Source organism: Xiphophorus hellerii, chromosome 16, assembly GCF_003331165.1.
Source record: "Xiphophorus hellerii strain 12219 chromosome 16, Xiphophorus_hellerii-4.1, whole genome shotgun sequence".
NCBI lineage: Eukaryota > Metazoa > Chordata > Actinopteri > Cyprinodontiformes > Poeciliidae > Xiphophorus > Xiphophorus hellerii.
This window is the reverse complement of record NC_045687.1, coordinates 19,077,052-19,095,361: the sequence shown is the minus strand read 5'-3', so window position 1 is coordinate 19,095,361 and position 18,310 is coordinate 19,077,052. Positions and strand designations below refer to the sequence as shown.

At 44.5% G+C, this 18,310-nt stretch overlaps 1 protein-coding gene across 2 annotated transcripts in view; it reads right to left on the bottom strand.

Moving 5' to 3' along the window:
• The window catches only part of tnrc18 (trinucleotide repeat containing 18), a 63,995-nt gene that overhangs the window by 15,067 nt on the left and 30,618 nt on the right, over positions 1-18,310 (bottom strand). Inside the window, exons 6-20 of one of the 2 annotated variants that reach the window (XM_032587750.1) lie at positions 16,782-16,869; positions 15,017-15,246; positions 13,532-13,678; positions 12,292-12,476; positions 11,772-12,171; positions 9,811-10,719; positions 8,713-8,858; positions 8,494-8,627; positions 8,282-8,395; positions 8,027-8,198; positions 7,641-7,953; positions 6,797-7,012; positions 3,305-3,502; positions 1,533-1,981; positions 174-302 (exon numbers count right to left, since the gene is read on the bottom strand). In XM_032587750.1, coding sequence (XP_032443641.1) covers positions 174-302; positions 1,533-1,981; positions 3,305-3,502; positions 6,797-7,012; positions 7,641-7,953; positions 8,027-8,198; positions 8,282-8,395; positions 8,494-8,627; positions 8,713-8,858; positions 9,811-10,719; positions 11,772-12,171; positions 12,292-12,476; positions 13,532-13,678; positions 15,017-15,246; positions 16,782-16,869 — 3,830 coding nt within the window. Of the gene's footprint in view, positions 1-173; positions 303-1,532; positions 1,982-3,304; positions 3,503-6,796; positions 7,013-7,640; positions 7,954-8,026; positions 8,199-8,281; positions 8,396-8,493; positions 8,628-8,712; positions 8,859-9,810; positions 10,720-11,771; positions 12,172-12,291; positions 12,480-13,531; positions 13,679-15,016; positions 15,247-16,781; positions 16,870-18,310 lie in introns of both variants that reach the window. The other variant, XM_032587749.1, reaches the window with a different exon arrangement.

The window sequence follows — 18,310 nt, the reverse complement described above, 5'->3', positions numbered from 1 at the left end:
ATCAATATTACAAAAATATTGACTTAAAAAAAGTCTCTTCCATCTTGCTGAAATGTTACTGCTAAGCTAGTTTTTCAAGTGTACTAAGATATTTGCAGTACAAATTAGACCAAAAATACTTGGCAAGATGTATATTTTTGCAGTGTAGCAACAAATTTCCCCCCCTTACTGACCTCTCTTGCTTTGTTTTTGCCTTTAGATTGGCTTTTATGTGCCGGGCTTAGAGGCGCTGGCCCATCAGAGACCGGACTGCACAAAGTGGACGGGCTGACCGGCACAGAAGTGTCCTTCTGCTTCTTTTTCTGTTTGAAGGGAGGAAACGTAAAGAAATGAGGAATGTGTATGAATGAAAAACAGCAGCTAGCGTCTTCTGGACAGATTTCCATCTTAACACACAGACTGAGGGTGTAAAGTTCCCAGACTGCCTGCAGTTGTCCTCCCTCTCGTCAACAACACGACACAGATAGCAGGAGAGAGCTGAAGCGCAGAGAAACCCTGCTGGCACTTCGACGCGCTCACTCAGAAAAATGTCAAGAGACAAGAAAAGGACGCAGAGTTTGAGGATGGAGGGAAGGAGCATCGGAAATAGACGGGGAAGATGATGGAGAAGAGGACTTGTTTTATTCAGCGAGGTGTTTTCACACCTGATAGTCCGGTAGACTCGATTCGATTGGGGAACAAAGTTGCAACGTTTTCAGCTGCTGCGGTTTGCTGTCTCGCTGAAAGGGCTCAAACTATACAAACTCTTTAAAAACCTGTTTCCCTCCTCGCCTGTGGCGGCGCTGCAGCCAGAACCACTGAAGGAAACACCATGAAACCCTCTGAAGAAGACACAAGCGCAACTTCCTTTTTCACAAAATGTAAACAAAAATGGAGTAGCATCAGATTTTAGCGGTGGTAAGACTTCATTTTTGTCGTTGAAAAAAGACTACAAGTCATTTCTCCCGCTGGTGCTAGACACACGCGTTGTATTTACCCAGAATGCCATGCATTATAGTCTGTCTCCAACCCTGATGTGTGTCAAAAAAGTGATCTATGGTCTGCCTAAACACCTGGGTCTCAGTTGAAGTGAATTCTGATGGGGTTCGAATGAATTTGTGGATGGCGACTACAATGCGGAGCATTCTGGGTAAAAATATCCAAAACAAACGTAGCAGTCTAGCGCTAGCGGGAGAAACGGCTTGTGATCTTTTACCAAAGACAAAAGAGAAATCCTTCAACCGCTAAAATCTGATGCTACTCCATTGTTTTTGTGTACATTTTGTGAAAAAGGAAGCTACTCTCTTCTTCAGAGGTTTTTGTGCCGCTTCCTTCAGTTGTTCTGGTTGCAGCGCCACCAGAGGCGAGGCGCTGAAGAGGATTTTCTAATAGTTTGACTCGTTTGACACAGTGCGGTGTAAAGGTGAATCGCACCAGCTGAAAATGCTGAAAATTAAATTTTGTTCCCAAATTGAACTTATTCCACTGGACTAAAAACAGCCATAGAAGCTGTCCTGCACCAATTTACAGCTGTTGAGAAACAACTGACGTACTTTCATCATGTCTTTTCCCTCTCCTACCGCTGGAGGGGTTTTCGGTTTGGAGGACGGCTTCGGGGTGAGAGGCGGAGCGGAGGCGGAGGACGAGGAGCTCTGACTGGTGGAGGAAGACGTCGACACGGACATCTGACTGGCGTCGTGGAGGAAGATCCGCTCGCTGCGCCGCCGGTTCCAGCCCTCGTCCTCGCTGAAGCCCCCGACGCCGGCGGAGAGGTCGAAGCTGAATCTCCGCGGAGATCGAGGCGAGGGGCGGGCTTTCGTCAGAGGCTTTCGCTTGACCGGCAGTGCTTCGTCTCGCTTGGTGGGGCTGGGCTGGTCGCCTCGGCGGGTCGCCGGCGGCAGGTGGGGGAGCTCGGGGGCGGAGCGCCGCCCGTGCAGGAGGGAGGGGAACTTCCTCTGCCTCAAGTCCGAGCCGGAATCGGACCACTCGCACTCGGGTGAACCTGACAGAGAAAATGTGATGCAAAGCATTCTCAGTTGGTTTTAGGTCTGGACTTTGACTGGGCCATTCTTTAACCTGTACATTTCAAATAGAGCTTTGCTTCTGTGTTTAGAAATGGGCAAAAATGAACTACTCAGAGGCCATAAAATGTGTTAAATTTAAAATGAAAAATGTTTTACCTGCTGAACAATATTTTTTATGAAATCTATAAATTCTTTAAGATCCAAAACATAAAAAGGAGTTTCTTTTTAAAAGAAACACGGACAACCAAAATTATTTCAAGGGCCACACTTTGGACATCCCAACTCTAGCAGGTTGTCCTTCAGGATTATCCTGTATTCACCACATTAACTTTCTTGTTCATAACCACAACATCCTTTTTCTTCCATCTTAAATTACTTAAATTAAAAGGAACGCCCAGAGAACCATTTTTGCCTTTGGTCCAGCAAAGCAAAATTTGTTCAAAGCCACAAAAACAACATGGAACAAATTAGCTTATTGGTCTCTATATCTATGTCTCTATATCTATGTTTCTATATCTATATTTCAGTTTTTAGTTTTCAAAATGTAAAACGTTGTTACACTTTTACATAAGGATGCACAATATATTGGCACTAATATTGGTATCGGCCGCTATTAATCATTGTTTAACATATCGGCATTGGACTAATAAATAATAAAAACTTGCCAGAATGTTAATAACCAATATTTATTTTCATCTTGCTGCTGTTTATTTATGAGGGGGAGAAAGTTTGACACGTGAAAGTGTTAGAGAAGCAGCAAAGGATTGTGGGTAGTTTAACTAAAGCAGAGAACCAGTAGTGAAGTCAGCAATGTGATTGCTTTTTTCAAGTTGTCTAAAGAGTAGTCATATGTAACATTTACGATATCCGTAAATATTGGTTATCTGCCTTAACGGCGATATTAATTTCGGATATCGAGATTGGCCCAAATGTTCATATCGGTGCATCCATACTCTTACATAAAGGGATTGAATATATTTTCTTCACTTGAACATAAAGTATTTAATGGAAAATTATGTCAATAAAGCACACAGTTTGGAAGTAAAAACCTTATTCCATTATTTGTGCATGTACTGCATTAAAAAAATCTTGTAAAACTGCTTAAGCTAGAAGATTTTTTGATTTTTTAGGTCAAAGTTTTTAGAAGCCACCGGTCTAGTACATAAAATCCCCCCAAAACACACAGAAGTTTACAATTTTTAACGGTACAATAAATTTGAAAGAAATCATCCAATTAGAAATGATGATCTAGAACTTTATCCGAGTCAGAACTCAGATAATCTGCGTGCGTTTGGGATTACCCAGCGTGCTCTGCCTGCTGCTGCAGTGTTTCCCGTCATGGAGGAGGCTCAACGGGGGCGGGCTGACAGGGAGGGCGCTGGCCGCAAACCTGGCCAGCAGACCCAGTCCGCTCTCCTCACAGCCGCCATCATCATCATCCTCGTCGCCGTCATCATCGTCCGAATCCGACTCGTCCTCTTCTTCATCCTCTGAGGTCTCTGTGTGGGAGAGAGAAAGCTTTGAGCACAGGAATGGAGACGGCTGGCAGCATCCGTCTGGGATTCATCTCTCACTTAGTGTTGTTTTTAATGCCTGCGAAACGCAGAGAATATAAAAATACGAAACTAAACTAAGTGGGATCTCAAGAACAATGCATCTATGCAGTCACACACACATACACACACTCCTGGGGGTGAAGATACAAGGTCCAAACCCACTGCAGCCTCCCTTCACGCCGCGAAGCTGCACAGAAACACGGAGCAGCTGAGCTTGGAGAAAAACCACGACCATGCACGAGATGTGAGCAACACAACCAAACACACATCTGCAGAGACTGGGGGGTGTGAGGGGGTAGGAGGTGAGTCGAAAGCCCGGCCTTGGAGATTTTGTATTAATGGAGCGAGAGGGTGAAGGAGGAAAACATAAAAACCTTCCGTTTTTTTAAAACTCCGACAAACCCGGCAGAGCACAGAGAGAGGCAGAGACGGACACACACTGTGGCATTCTGCTGGTTAGGCTGTGTGTTGCTGGAAGTTAGCGGTTAGGTCCAGAGCAGCAGATGAGCAGGAGGAGCTTCTCCTCAGGGGTTAGAGTGTTAACAGTGAGGGTGGATGCACAGTACACGAAGGCTTAATGTTGCATTATTATCACAGAGTAGGCTGGGAAAACTGAACAGGATTTTTCTTTCCTTTTTTTCCCCACAACAGTTTTAAAATGAAACACTTTGAAATCTACTCATACTCCCTGAATGCACCTTTCGCACATTTCCCCGCCGTTACAACCACAAACATCAAATTACTTTATTGAGATTTTATGTGACAGACCGCCACATAGTGTCCCAAGCTTTAAAAGTCTTAATCTAAATATGTACAGTATTTGTTAGTTATGGTCTGTCAAATCATAGTCATAATGAAACCATTGCTGAATGAATTTAATTTGTCATGTGCTAATTCCTCTGGTCACATAAAACCAAAACAGAACATCTTGGCCTTCATGTAAGATTCTGTGTAACAGCGCACATCACTGAGCACACCATCGCCATGGTGAGGCATGGTGGTGGTAGTATCATGCTGTGGGGATGCTTTACTCAGCATGGACTAGTTGGTTTTGGTGGCAAGATGGAAGGTTACACTATCAAGCAGGACAATAACCATAAACATAGAACCAGAGTTATATTGGAGTTCACAGCATGTTCGGATTGGACCAGTCAAAGTCCAGACCTGAGTGTAATTGAAAATGTGGTTCAAGGGTTAAACATTGCTCCATCCAATTTGACTGAGGGGTTGAGCTATTACGCAAAGAAAAAGGGTACAAATGTCAGACTCTGGTAGCTGCAGTGAATTGTAGCTTTACAAAATAAAAGACCCAAAAGGCGGAGCTAGGCAATTTTTAGATGTTGATTTGTAAAAGAGAGAGAAAACATTCAACTTCAGTTTTGCATTACAACATATTAGGGCCATGGTAAAAAAAACAAAAAAACAAAAGTTGCACTAATAAAATATTATGAGAATGAAATCATAGTATCACCAGAATAAAATAGTGTTACCAGAATAAAGTCGTAATAATACGAGAATAAAAATTTTGAGAATAAAAAGTCTTTATTACAATTTTTTAAATTTTTCTTAGCGTGGCTAAGAAAATTTCCCACATCATGATGCTTCCCCCACCATGTATCACTGAGTATAATGTGATCAGGTTGATTTGAAGTGTTGGTTTTCAGCCACTCACTTTTTGTGTGTCGAAATTGAATTTCAGTTCGTTAGGAGCTACTTTGTTTTGCTCTATAAATTTACATACCAATACGTTGAATTTTGTGGTTGCAACAGGACGAAATGTAAATTTTAAAAAAGTCAAGCGGTATGACTTTTTTTGGTAACTACATTATTTTCCAGGAAATAGCCCAATTTTGCTGTACTGTGAATCCACGGTGTGTTAACGGCAGCAGACAGGCGTTCGCAACAAGCAGGCACTGAGAGGACAGCCCTGTGAGGCCCCTGGTAATATACTCCTTTGTGATTTGAGCCTCCATGGTTACCGTCCACCGTTCCCGAAACGCCTCTCCTTTAAACTTTTAAGCCAACAGGAGTCGGCGGTGGGGAAGTGTGGGGAAGTAACCATGGCTAGCTTTGGAGAGCTTCAAATTTGCGAGAAAATAAACCAAAAAAAACCAACAAAACAAGATAAAAGTTAATGTTCTGTGAATGTAGCTCGATTTCCTCACGTTTCATGTTAGTGTTCAATAAATAAAATAAATGAAAAACAAAATAGAGGGAGGGGCACTTCCTACTTACAGAGCAGGCGACAGGGGTGTGGCCTCAGGCAGGGCGGGGCGGGGCGGGGCGGGGCAGCGACGGGAGCGCGGCCTAGCCTTAGCGCAGACTAGCTTTAAAAGCAAAGCCTTAGCCACAGCGTAGGGTCGCCGTAGCGAGGTAGTGTAGGCTGTAGGCCGCGCTAGTCCTGGCCAAGCCTCTGAAAAGTCGCAGCGGCGGCAGCACAAGCACATGGAACAGGCTGAGAGACACTCAAAGCATCATGGGAAGGGAAATAAAGTGGGGGGCGGAGGGTCAAGGATGAGAGGGGGCAGTGAGAGGACAGAGCAAGATGTCTGAGAGAGAGCAGGGAAAAGGGTTATTTGAAGGTTTAGTAGACACACAGGAGAAGCTCGATTGTCCAAATATCCCTCAAATCTCAACCCTGTCACATCACCTGGAAACATTTCGCAGAAACTACCACTAATCTGCCTGGCATATGGTGATAAAAACAAACCCAGGAATTAAGCTAGCGCTACGCTCAACTTCCTGACGTGCTCTCCAAACGTATCTGGGAGAGGCGAAGGGATATTTGACAAACGGAGCCTGCTAACGGATGTGTGAGGTGCAGTGGCAGCTGGACAGGCTGACAGAAACAGACACAACAAGATGAAACGGACACAAGGACCACAGCACTTTGCAATCTGTACCAATCAAATCAACACCTTTAATAAAGCTTAGAAATACCAAATTTGCGATACAAGCTTTGTGTGTGTGTGGAGGGGAGATCTCACAATTCACATGATTTGTACAAATGCTACAAAAGAAAACACTTAAGGCAATAAAAAATCTCCATAGAAATAGGTAAACTCTTCAGAAAAAAAACAAAACTAAGAAAGAAAAAAAAAACTTTTGCAGGAAAAAGCCAGCAGCAAGAGAGGTAGGGATGGTGAAGCTAACGCACAGTCTGACAGGAGCTAGCTTAGCCTCACAGACACACAACCGCCTGACTCGGCAGTGAAGCTGGAAGATTTGGTCAGTAACCTTGGTCGAAGGAGTCGTCGTCGGAGGAGCTGAGGCCCGCCTCCTCCAGCAGCAGGGATAAGTGCTTGTGTTTCTTCCTCGACGATTTCTGGGTGGGCAGCAGGGAGGTCGGCGACGCCGCCGAGCGCCTCTTTCTGGACGAGCCGTCGTGGGGACGCGTCCCCGAGTGAGGAAGCCAGCCCCCTCGAGAAGAGACGAGCTCCTCTGAGTCTGAATCTGGTGCAGAGAGAGTGCGGTTAAAGATCCGTGAGGCCGAGAAGGTAAAAAAATAAATAAATAAAGTCACACGTAAAGGCTGCTGGATTAAAAACACGTCACTTGGATGTAGGACTGTACAGGGACTGACCTACAAAACGCTCAATAAGACGACTTGATAAAGTCTTGATTGAAACTAGATATTAACCTCATCAAGTCAAAACGTTTTTGATTGTTTTTTACGTTCTGTGCTTATGCATCACTGTGTTGGCAGGGATGGATCTAGAATAATAAAGGCCCCGGAGCTGGAGCCAGTTTGGTGCCCTATTCTGGAAAAAATAAAATAAAATTTATAGAACAATAATAGGTAGGCCTACATATTGTTCAGTTTAAAATGTCCATATTGGTCCCAAAAAGATCATTTTAAAATACGATCGTATTTTCAACTGATAAATATTTGTAAAACATGCTGAGTTTTCTTTGGGCCCTGGGCTACTGCCGTTCAATCATCATCAGTCTCCCAGTAAATCCACTGAAGTTTGTGTCTGCAGCGTGAGAAAACGTGCCATTCCAGCGGTATTAGACACTGGCATCTCTGCAGAAGACATTTTGTGAATCAGCCACATACGCTTCCTCTCCGGATACTCACTGTTGGAGCAGCTGCTGATCTCCGATCTCACGGGAGAAAACATGGACTTCTTCTGACCTTTCACCTTTCGGACGGTCTCGGCAGCTGTAGCTTTGGCGGCCATCTTGAGCTTCCCGGCTTTGACGGAGGAGTGAGCGCCTCGCTCCTTCAGCCCGCTTTCGGAGCATCGGTCCTTTGACTTGTCTGACCTGGAGCTAGAGGTGAGCTTGCGAGGGCCGCCGAGGGAGCCGAGCTGCGAGAGCGACAGCGCCCTGTCGAGGTCGGAGGCCAGCTGCTCCTGCTCACACAGGTGACCGCGCTTCGCTTTCATGGCCTACAAACGCCACCAGACAGGTCACTAACCAGAACAACGCTCCGCAGACTCTGCTGAATCTCTGGTGACCTACCTCTAGAACGTGAGCGCTGGACGACTCCTGGTCGTTCCAGCTCTTCTTCTTTTTCTTCTTCTTCTTCTCTCCTCCAGCTCCGGTTTCCGTGTCGTCTCTGGACAGTCGGAACCTCTTTCTCTGTCCTTCCCCGGCTTCAGAGTCCTCAGAGTATTGCACTGTTCGACCCGCCCTGGCAGACAGATACACGCTTTCAAGCATGCAGCAAAATGGTTTAACTGAGTGAAATTTTTTAAAAAAAGCGAACCCCCTCACTTTCCAGGCCTGCTGTCCTGTTTGGTAGGTGTGGGCAGATGTTTCCTTTTCCTGGGTCTTCCTCTGCCACGCCTGGTCAGACTCCTCCTCTCGTCCTCCTGCTGCTGCCTCTCTCTGACGTTGACCAGAAGAAAGTTAGATCTAAGTCACGGCGGAGGGTGTCAAGCACCGTGATTAATTCATCTTGAGGTTCTCTTAGCGTAAGCGCTGACCTCTTGTCCCTGCGCCGCTGCAGTTTGCTCATCTCCCTTTGCTTCTCCTTGTACGTCTTCTGCAACTCGGCCAGGCGGACACGGTATTCCACCTCGACGGCGTCCAACATGTCCACCGCCATCTTGCTGTACAGCTGCACCGAAACACAAGAAGCAAACATGAGGGTCCCGCCGCCGAGGCTTCGCTGACCGACACGCATTCCTGATTCTTCGTCTTACCGGCTCTTCCTTCCTCTGCCTCCAGCTGTACTTCTTGTCGGGGTCCAGAGTTCTTGGCAGATCGATGTGGGACTGCTTTTCTATCGCCTCCAGTAAAACGTGTCTGCTCGCTTCAAGAAGACAGTCCAGACCGTGTAATGTGAGATCTGGGAGGAAAAAGCGCACAACGTTGGAATATTAGAGGAAGAGAAGAAGAAACCTAACAGAATGACGTTGAGATGCACCGATCAGGTTTCTTCCTGGACGATTTAAAACATGTTCAAATACATCATTTAAACCAGGCTCCACAGGTTTCACCAAATAAAATGTAAAACTTTTTAAGTCCATTATGGATGAAATTTAAGACCTGTATCATGACAAAATGTACAAAAGAAAATTGCATACTTTATGCAGCATTGCCAAGCTTTTATGCCCAGAATGATACATCATTGTATGGGTTGGAAACAAATGTGAGCTGGTGCTGGCAAGGACAAATATCGTTCAGCCAAAAAATTTACACTTACTAATGATAGACTCAAAGAAGCTAGCTAGCTTGCAAGTTTATGTTGGCAGCTAATTAGCGACAACCTGAAACGCATCGAGTCCCAGAATGTAACGAAGACGTCTGCGTGTGACTCAAGATTTTACCTGACAGGAAAGTCTAACAAATAATAAACTATATAGAATATATGAGATTAAACAGTCGTGCCACATGAAAATTTAAGACCTGTGACTAATGCATTTAAGGCCAATTTACATATATTCTAATGAATTTAATGCATTTCAAGGCCTTATTTGTATACATGAATTTAAAGCGTTTAAAGACACCTTGTAAATATTTTGACTTTTTATATTATTGTTATTCCAGCAAGTTTAATAAATTGTGGGCTCAAAAGGTTTGATTTTATCAGCTAACCTGTTTTATATTAGCAAAATAACAATATTTATTTAAAATAAAACTACAGCTTTCAATTTCAACAACAGTTAGTTCATTTGGTCTCATTGCCAAAATAAAGCAATAAAGCAGTTTTTAAAGCTGCCAATAAAGTGAAATCCTCTGATTTCTAGTGGAATGATTAGTGTGTCTCCAGAATGAGTGTGTCGATAGCGACCGCTTACCTTGTGTGTGGAAAACAAGCTCCGCCTCGTTTTGAGCCATCTGGCTGAGGAGGGCCATGCCTTCCAGAGCCACCATCTCCAGAGCGGCGGCGCTGCTGCAGGCGGAAGCAAAAGTGGGTTCCTCCACCTGGCCTTCGCGCGTCAGCGTGGGTGGGGTTCTGGGCCGGGCTTGGGCCAACTCGCTGGCCGTCAGCAGGGCCAGCATGCCCCCCATGGGGTCCTCTGAGCGGATGAGCAGCGGGAGCGGGGAGCCGAGGGCGGGAGGCTCACGGGTACTTTCCTCCAGGCAAGGAGGGTAGGAGTCAGACGCGTCGTCGGGCGGAACTTGTTCACACACGGCCGTCTGGTCTGACGACACACACATCTGAGGTGCTTCTTGACCGTCTGACTCTGCAGAGATGGATTGGTGATATGGTGCCAGCTCTGCTTCCTGGATAAGTTCAGGTTTGGGCTCGTCTTCTGCAGGAGCAGAGGGCGGGGCCTTCACCGCCTCACAAGCATTGGACGATGTTTCCGTCTTAATCTCGCCATCGTTCTTCTCTTCCTTCCCCACTTCTCGCTGGTTTTCACCTGGTGGAATCAGAGGACTGGGAGTTTTTGGGGCTTGCCTGTCCACCTCGTCGTCCTCGGTGGCCTGGTCGGTGGTGCGGCTCAGATCCGGCTGAGGGTGCTCCTCGCAGGGCTCCCGTTTAAGGAAAGACCCCGCCTTCGGGGGCTCCAGGCGCTGGGGCTTGATCTCTGCACCCAAAACCCTGAAATCGTGGTGAGATGAAGCTAAAGGATCAGGAGCAGCGGGAGAGCAGGATCGATGTGCCTCCGGGTTTTCAGCTGCCGATGCCGGGACGTGATAAGGCGAGAAGGATCCGAACGGCGCAGTGATGGATTGGTAAGCGTAACCTGGAGGCAGATCTGTAACAGAGGCAAAGCAAAACACAATCGCATCATCAGCGCATACAGACCTGAGAACTTTTCACATTGCGGTTGTGAAACTACAGATCTGGTCAGAAGGTTATGAACATTTAAAGATACAGTACATATTTTATTTGATGCATCTGAATTCATTTTTCTATGGAGTTTTAGAAAGTAGATGGGAGAGTCCATTCTTCACATTTATTGTAGATTATTTCGAATCTCCTTTAGTGTCAAAGTTATACACGCAGGCAGATTAGGGCCACAGCTGATCATTTCGATCATTTCTGATGATTAATCGATTGTTTTGACAATTTTAAAATTCCACAAAATGATTCAAGTAAACAATTAAATTCCTTCGTTGGATAAGAAAATAAACATTTTAATGTCTAACGTAGCATTCCTTTAGCGTACCTTTGATTATTTGTGTCAAAGTTTGTCTCTGCAACTAAATAAATCCTTCTAACATCAATATGTCAGAGCTTTAATTTCAGCCTGTTCTGTCAACGACAAACCAGTTTGGGTTATGGCTGACAAGATTAATCGGATTAATCGTGACAAATCGCTTATTGAGTTATTGTCAAGTAATTTAGCAATCGATTAATCGTTAACTGGAGTATACACTCAAAAGGCTATTTGCTGAAAAAACAACATATTCAGAGCAATGATCAACCTGAGTTTAGATGTTATTCACCGAGGTGTGTCCAGGTTTCAGCTGTTTGACCCAAACTGGTTAAATCTTAAATTGTGGCATTCAGACTTTCATGGCATTTATATGTGTTTTCTCCTTGAGATAAAAAATCTCATTTACTAGAGAGACCTGTTTTGGTAAAATAAGCAAAACTACAAACAGCAACAAAACAAGCAGCCAAGAAATTTGACTTAAATTATATAATAAGAATAAGAGCTAAAAACAAAAGCAAGTTTCACAAGAAGATTTCTCTTTTTGTCTTAGAAGAAATCTAAATTGTCCCCCAGAAGTCAAAGTCATCCAACAATGTCGCCTGTTCCCTAATATCTGGCAGCCATATTTCAGTGGTGAAGGTGCTTACCAGAATAGATGTCTTCAAAGGGTGTAGAGGTCGACTTTTTCCTTTGCTCCCTCACTCCCGCCTCCCCCTCCTCCTGTTTGGGTCGCCGCGGCGAGGACGGGGGCGGAGAGGCCGAGCGTGGAGACGTCGGGTGAGGCAGGAGCTTCGGTGCGTGAGACAGGACTCTGTGTCCTCCCTCCTCCGACTTTAGGGTGGTCACCGGGGCGGGGGTCGGAGGCAGAGGGGTGAGGGATGACGTGGACGGCGTCGGAGATCGGGAGAGAGGAGGGGCCTTGCGAGGATGCAGCACAGGTGAGGGCGACGGAGAGGATATGGAGGAGGGTCGGGTTTTCGGGTCGGTGTTCCGCTTGTCGACTTTGTCTTCGATCTCCGGGCGGTGCTCACTGGCCTTCAGGCGCTCCTGGGACAGAGCAGAGGAGATATTTCTGACATGTGTGTGTGTGTGTGTGTGTCGTCACGGACTTCGCTTTGGTGTGCAAAGACGCACAGCTTCCTGCAAGTAGACACACGCTGCACTTACGACGAGCTGCGCGTTCCTCTGCAGCTCCAGGACCTGCGCCGTGTGCTGCTGGATCATGAACAGCTCCTGCTGCCGCAGCATCTGATGCTGGGAGAGCAGCTGCAGCTGCGCCGCGTGCTGCAGCGAACTGCTCGGCCCGTACACGCTCGACCACACCGGGGCTCCACGCTCCAGCACGTCGCCTCCTGCTGCGCCACGGAGAAACACGGCAGACTTTGAGAAGTTCGTTTGCTGTTGACTTTAGAGACATTTGCACGAATGCTGCAAGCTACGTGGGTAAGACAATCTGCTGAAGGAGCTTAACCGAAGTTTTTGTTCAATAAGTGTATAAATTAAGAAAATGCAGTGATCTATTCAGGACTTCCTGGAGAACCTGCTCTGATTTGTGTTCTCTCTCTAGAGAACCATATTGAGTTTTCTTGTTCAGCTCAAATCAAGACACATTTAAAAAACTAAATAGATAAAGAAGATACATTTTCCAACTTTTTGGTGGAAAAGACTTGCTTAAGAGTGTTAAACCTGGGGAGGAATACGTTGTCGTAAAGACAGAAAGAGAAAAGGAAGGCAGAAAGAAAGTAAGGAAAGATGGACACAAAAAGGAAAGAAGGGAGAAGTAAAAAGAAAGAAGACCAAGGGTAGAAGGGAGTTTAGCCACAAGAGAGAAAGGAGGGGAAAGAGATAATAAATACACCGAGGAATGAACTTCTCCATAGAGAAGAGAGGACACAGAGGAGAAAATAACATTTAGACGACGGAATATTAAATAAAGCCTGGAAATAAACGTTTTTCCTTGCTCACTTTTTCCTATCCATATGAAGCCCTTGAAAATCCTAAAATCAAGCCCCATAATTTGCCAGATTTCACAGGAACCACAAGTTCTCCTTGAAAAGATCACAAGATGTTTGAACGCCTCCTGCTTTCATCTCTAAGGATAACTTTTTCATAAAAATCTTAAACTTCTTAAAAAGTATAAAACTGATCAATATGTAAAGCCAAACATTTCCTGAACGACTTCAATATTTGCACATTTAACTGGTAGAAGTATGAACCTGTGGGAAATCTAACAGTCTTTTATGGGAAATTTGTTTTGTTTTGCCCCAGGAGGAAAAACCTTCTTGTTTCCAGCGCGTCTCGGCGCTCGCCCGTCAAATCTGAGAAGCCGCCGGCGTGTTGTGCAATCCCGCTTTCCTGCGACCTCATATGCTGGAACGCTCTCGGAGACGGGCGGCAGCTTTCGTACCGTAATGCGGCAGGTGTTCAGTGGAAATGACGATTAGCTGGCCAGACTGCGGGTCCCTGGTAAACTGGTAGGGAGGAGGCATGGAGCCCGGCAGAGAGGGCGGGTAGCCCGGGGGGAGGGTCTGGTGGAGCGGGGAGGGACCCAGGCCTGAATGAAAGAAGAAGAAGAAACAAAACAAACTGAATTTAAACTGAGCGAGTATTTTTATATTTTTTTTCTCCACACTGAGACACATGTTGTTTTTAGCCCTCCGCGTCTAGACAGAAACCCCCCCCTGAGGGAGCTCTGGGCGAGCATGTGTCTCTCTGTTTAGTGTTATCAGATGGTGAATGAACGCTTACATAAGTAAGTGGCTGCGCGTCCTGGTGCTGTTATTTCAGGACGACGAGCGGAGGAGCAGCGAGTCTGGAATGTCCAGAAAAGATCAGGAATGTCTGAGGCTACAAACCCCCCCCAAAAAACACACCCACAGCGCCTGCTGATGGACAGACCGCCTGACCGCAGGACAACGCCCCCCTCCTCCCATGCACCAATCAGAGGCAGCCATGTTGTGAGCGTGGAGAGCACGTTTTGGACCATAATGACAGGCTCGGGGTTCGCACGCTTCTCCCACAGGAAGATTAAAAAAAAGCTTTTCAAGCATCTTTAAGGCGCATTTTCAAAATTTGGAGATAACAACACAAATGAACTTAAAAGTTTTAATTCACCGTTATATGATGTCATTTATTATTAATAATGTTAATTCAAATAAAAGTAATTTTTATGTTTTGAAATGTCTCTCACACAGTTTTTTACACCTGATTGGTTCGAGAACATTCATTCATTTAACGTTGTTTAACATAAAAAAATATAACTGAACCTTTATTTCAGTTACAAAAGATCAATAAGTCACTGAGCCATTAGGAATAATAAACATCCACTACATTGAAACAGTCCAAACAAATCATGTTGAGGTAAATGACATTCCTGCTTAAACATAATATGCAAAAAAAAGTTACACATAGAATCTGTAAAAAATGTTCTTGCTACGTTTTTTGGCGTTTAGCAAATAGAAATGAGTTTTGCTCATTTTAACTGGCCAAAAACAGGAAAAGCTTAGTCTGATTTAACTTCAGACAGTGAGGAAAAACTGTGTCATTTTATAAGGTGTATGAAAATGTGCGGTTTTATCCAAATTTAGTCTTTTAATTTAACTTTACTACCAAACTGTGCAGTTTGAAAATCAAGCACTTTCCAAACCTTGAAAACACCTCATTGAAATTCAAACATTTTGAAGGATTTTAATCTCCCATATGAATGATGGGGATGAAAATTCAACATGCTTCCATACTTTCCAAGGCCGCATAACGACCCAGACAACATCTACATTAAATCAAAATCGGATTGCAGCTCAACGCTCATTTTGATTTCAATGCTAAGGAGCCACAGGACATGTGAAAGGTTTGGAAAATGTTGTTGCAACAGTTGGCAAATTGCATCACATACCGTATGGAGAGCCGGAGAGCCAGACCGGAGGGGCTCCGGGCCGGGGCATCCAGGGGTGAGAGGTCAGGGTTGAGGGGTCGGGAGGCCACCGCCCTGCCCCTGCGAGAGCAGCCCCTCCTGTGACCATGAGGTTGGGGGTCATGAGGCTGGGCGTCATCATGCTAGGTGTCAGGCCGCCGGACAGCGGGCCGGGGCCCATCTGAGTGAACTCGGGGTGATTCTTGGACTCTCTGAATGGAGGATCAAGGACAGGACGCGGGCCGCTCGTTAGTGGCTGCAGCAATGTGCTGACTCTGCTTTAAAGTCTGCATATTGTGGAACAATACAACCACCGACTACACTTTACTTCATCGGGATTTTATGCGACAGCAACGCAAAGAGACCTAAACTGGACATGTTGTAGATGCAAAACGCAATCGGTGGTGAAAACTAAACACTGAACAATTTCCCTGCGTCTAACACTCCATGATGAAACATGGTGGTGGCAGCATCAATAAGGCTCTATTAACTGATGAATCGCATCAACATTCTGGGGATTTATAAAGAGTAATTTTACTTACAGAGTCTTCATAATCCATTTTGGTTGTGTGAGGTTTTTATCTCTGTGTTTTATTCTGGACATTCAAAACGTCTTCCTGTTCCAGTGTAGAGTGTTTTTTTTACAAAATTGAAGTTTACTGGTTTTTGAGAGGATGAACATTTATTACTATGTCATTATCAATAAGTAAAATGGTCTCAAATTGAGAATAGTGTCGCTACAATTTCTTAGACAATTTGTCATCAAAATTTGTTATTGTATGTAGCTAACTACAGCGAGGTCAGGGAGAAAAACAAATGGAGAAACTGGGGTTGATATTCATGTTGTGATGAAAGCGTACTCAGGTGCTCAGGAATATTCAACCTTCACGACCTGAAGAGATTTTTTTCACTCTCCGGCCAAATAAAACTTGTTCAGAGCTGAAAATGTCACACAGATTTTCGAAAAGACGACAACATTTTTGTGCCGTTCGTTGTCGTTTTTAAAGAGCCGCCTTTTTTAAGGATTCAAAACAAAGATAAACATAAAATTTAGCAAAAAAAAAAAAAAAAAGAGGATATATCTTTGTTTTTCTGTGGAATTAAAAAAGCAAAGAATCACATTCTCAAGCAGATTCCAAACTAATGATAAGAAAACCAGATCCAAATCCATTTTATTTGTACTTTTAATGTCATTCTTTGTGAAAATTCAACACAAATATTGTAGGAATGAACAGAAAAACTGCTAAAAACCAGAGTTTGTTATTATATCTAAACTTAGAAACAATATCTGGTTCTTTTGCACTTTTAGCGACAGTTACTTAGACCCATTATGGAAGGCTGAAAGTGGTTCTTTGGGAGCTGGTCTAGTCAAAGTATAAACCTAAATCCAACTGAAAAACTTTAGTAAAACTTGGAAAATTAAGATTTGCAGATTTTTGCAGCTGTGTTGCAAAGAATAAAAGAAAAAATCCTCAAAATTCTGCAGCTGTAAATGGACTGCAATGTAGACACAGGGAAGAACTCCACATGTTTTAAATCGTTATTTCTATAAAAGTAAAACAACATATTTTCTTTACAACTTGCCAAGCATGCACTACTTTAAGTTGATTCATCACATAAAGTCCTAACGAAACACACTGAAGCTGGTGGAAGTTATGAGAAAACGGAGAAACGAAAAGGTCATCAGGAAACACAGCAGAATTTATGTCGGAGTGAATAACGATAACCAAGAGCTGCGCTTCCTCACCTGATGACTTTCTCTTGCTCTCGCTCCAGCCGGCCGGCCAGCAGTCGGTCATCGTGGTGGCGAGCGCGCTCTTCCCCTCGATCCTCGTCTGCACACAGAAACCTCGTTTTACCACAGTGTGCATACAATTAAATTACGGCAAGAAAAAGCAGACGTGGAAAAAGCGTGTGTGACAGAGAGAGGGAGAGAAAGAGAAGGGAGCGGCGGCGAGGACAAGGTAACACCAGCTAGATAATAGGGTGCGCGACACCGCCTGTCAAAACAAGATGAGGAGCTGAAAACACAGCGGCGGGTGCGGGAGCGCTGAAAAAACGAACGCACACGACAAAAAAAAAAGTCCAGAGTGACAGTTTCTGCTCGTCCAGTCAGCTCTCATCGATTAATAGTGAACGAACGGCCACAAGAGAAGTGTGAGCATGCCACCACCGCCTCATTACTGCATTAACACACTGAGAGGCCCAAAAGCCTTCTGACTGTCAGAGGGGGGAAAAACTGACAGCAGCTCAACCAGGCTGTGCAAAATAAACACGAGGCTCTCCAAGCCGAATCCCCCCTGAAGCCCCCTCCATCTCATCAGACTGGAGGTCCCCGGGCAGCAGAGGGGCTTAATGTGCTGCTGGACCCTTCAGCTCTGCTCCATGTGTGTGTGTGTACGTGTGTGTGGGTGTGTGTGTGTGTGTGTGTGGGCGTGTGTGTGTGTGTGTGTGTGTGGGTGCGTGTGTGTGTGCGTGTGTGTGTGTGAAGCTTCCAAAGGGACAGAGTACTTTAACAATCCCCTATATGCTCTGGAGGAAAGGCTTCGGTTACCAAGGCTACAGAGAGCCGTCCCACATGCTGGACAGGAAGACAGGAATGAGCGATGCTCCCTCCATCTAGGAGCCCAATAAATAAATACAATAAAAAAATAACGTTTATCATGAATTTACAGAATGTCTATGATGACAAGACTTTAAATATCAGCTGTTAAAAAACTGGAAGGAAGATAAAGGAAGGAAAAAAGATTAGATGGAAGTAAGAAAAGAAAGCAAACAGCATTGGAAGGAAGGAAAGAAAGGGCACAAAGAAGGATAAAAGGAATAGAAGAGAGAATGAAGGGAAGAAAGTTTAAAAAAAGGACAGTAGGACTCAAGTAAAGAAAAAGGAGACAAGAAAGAAAGGAATAAATGACCAGAGGGATGAAGGAAGAAAGGAAAAACAGCATGAAAAGGAAAGAAAAGAAACAATGGAAAGAGGAATTACGAAGGAAGAAAAGTAGTGAAGACACGAGGAAGAAAGAAAACAACAAGCAAAGATAAAAGTGATAAAAAACGAAATAAATTAAAATACTATGGAGTCATGGGAGGAAAGAAAAGCAGGCAGATAAAGTAAACAAAAGCACAAAGAATGAAAGAAAGAACAGAAGGAAGAAAGGATAAAATTAAATACATATGAAATGAAGGATCAGTGGAGGAAGGAATGGAGAGTGTAAGATAGAAGTCATGTAGGAAAAGAAAGGACCAAAGTAAGAAAGGAATAAAAGACACAAGGGA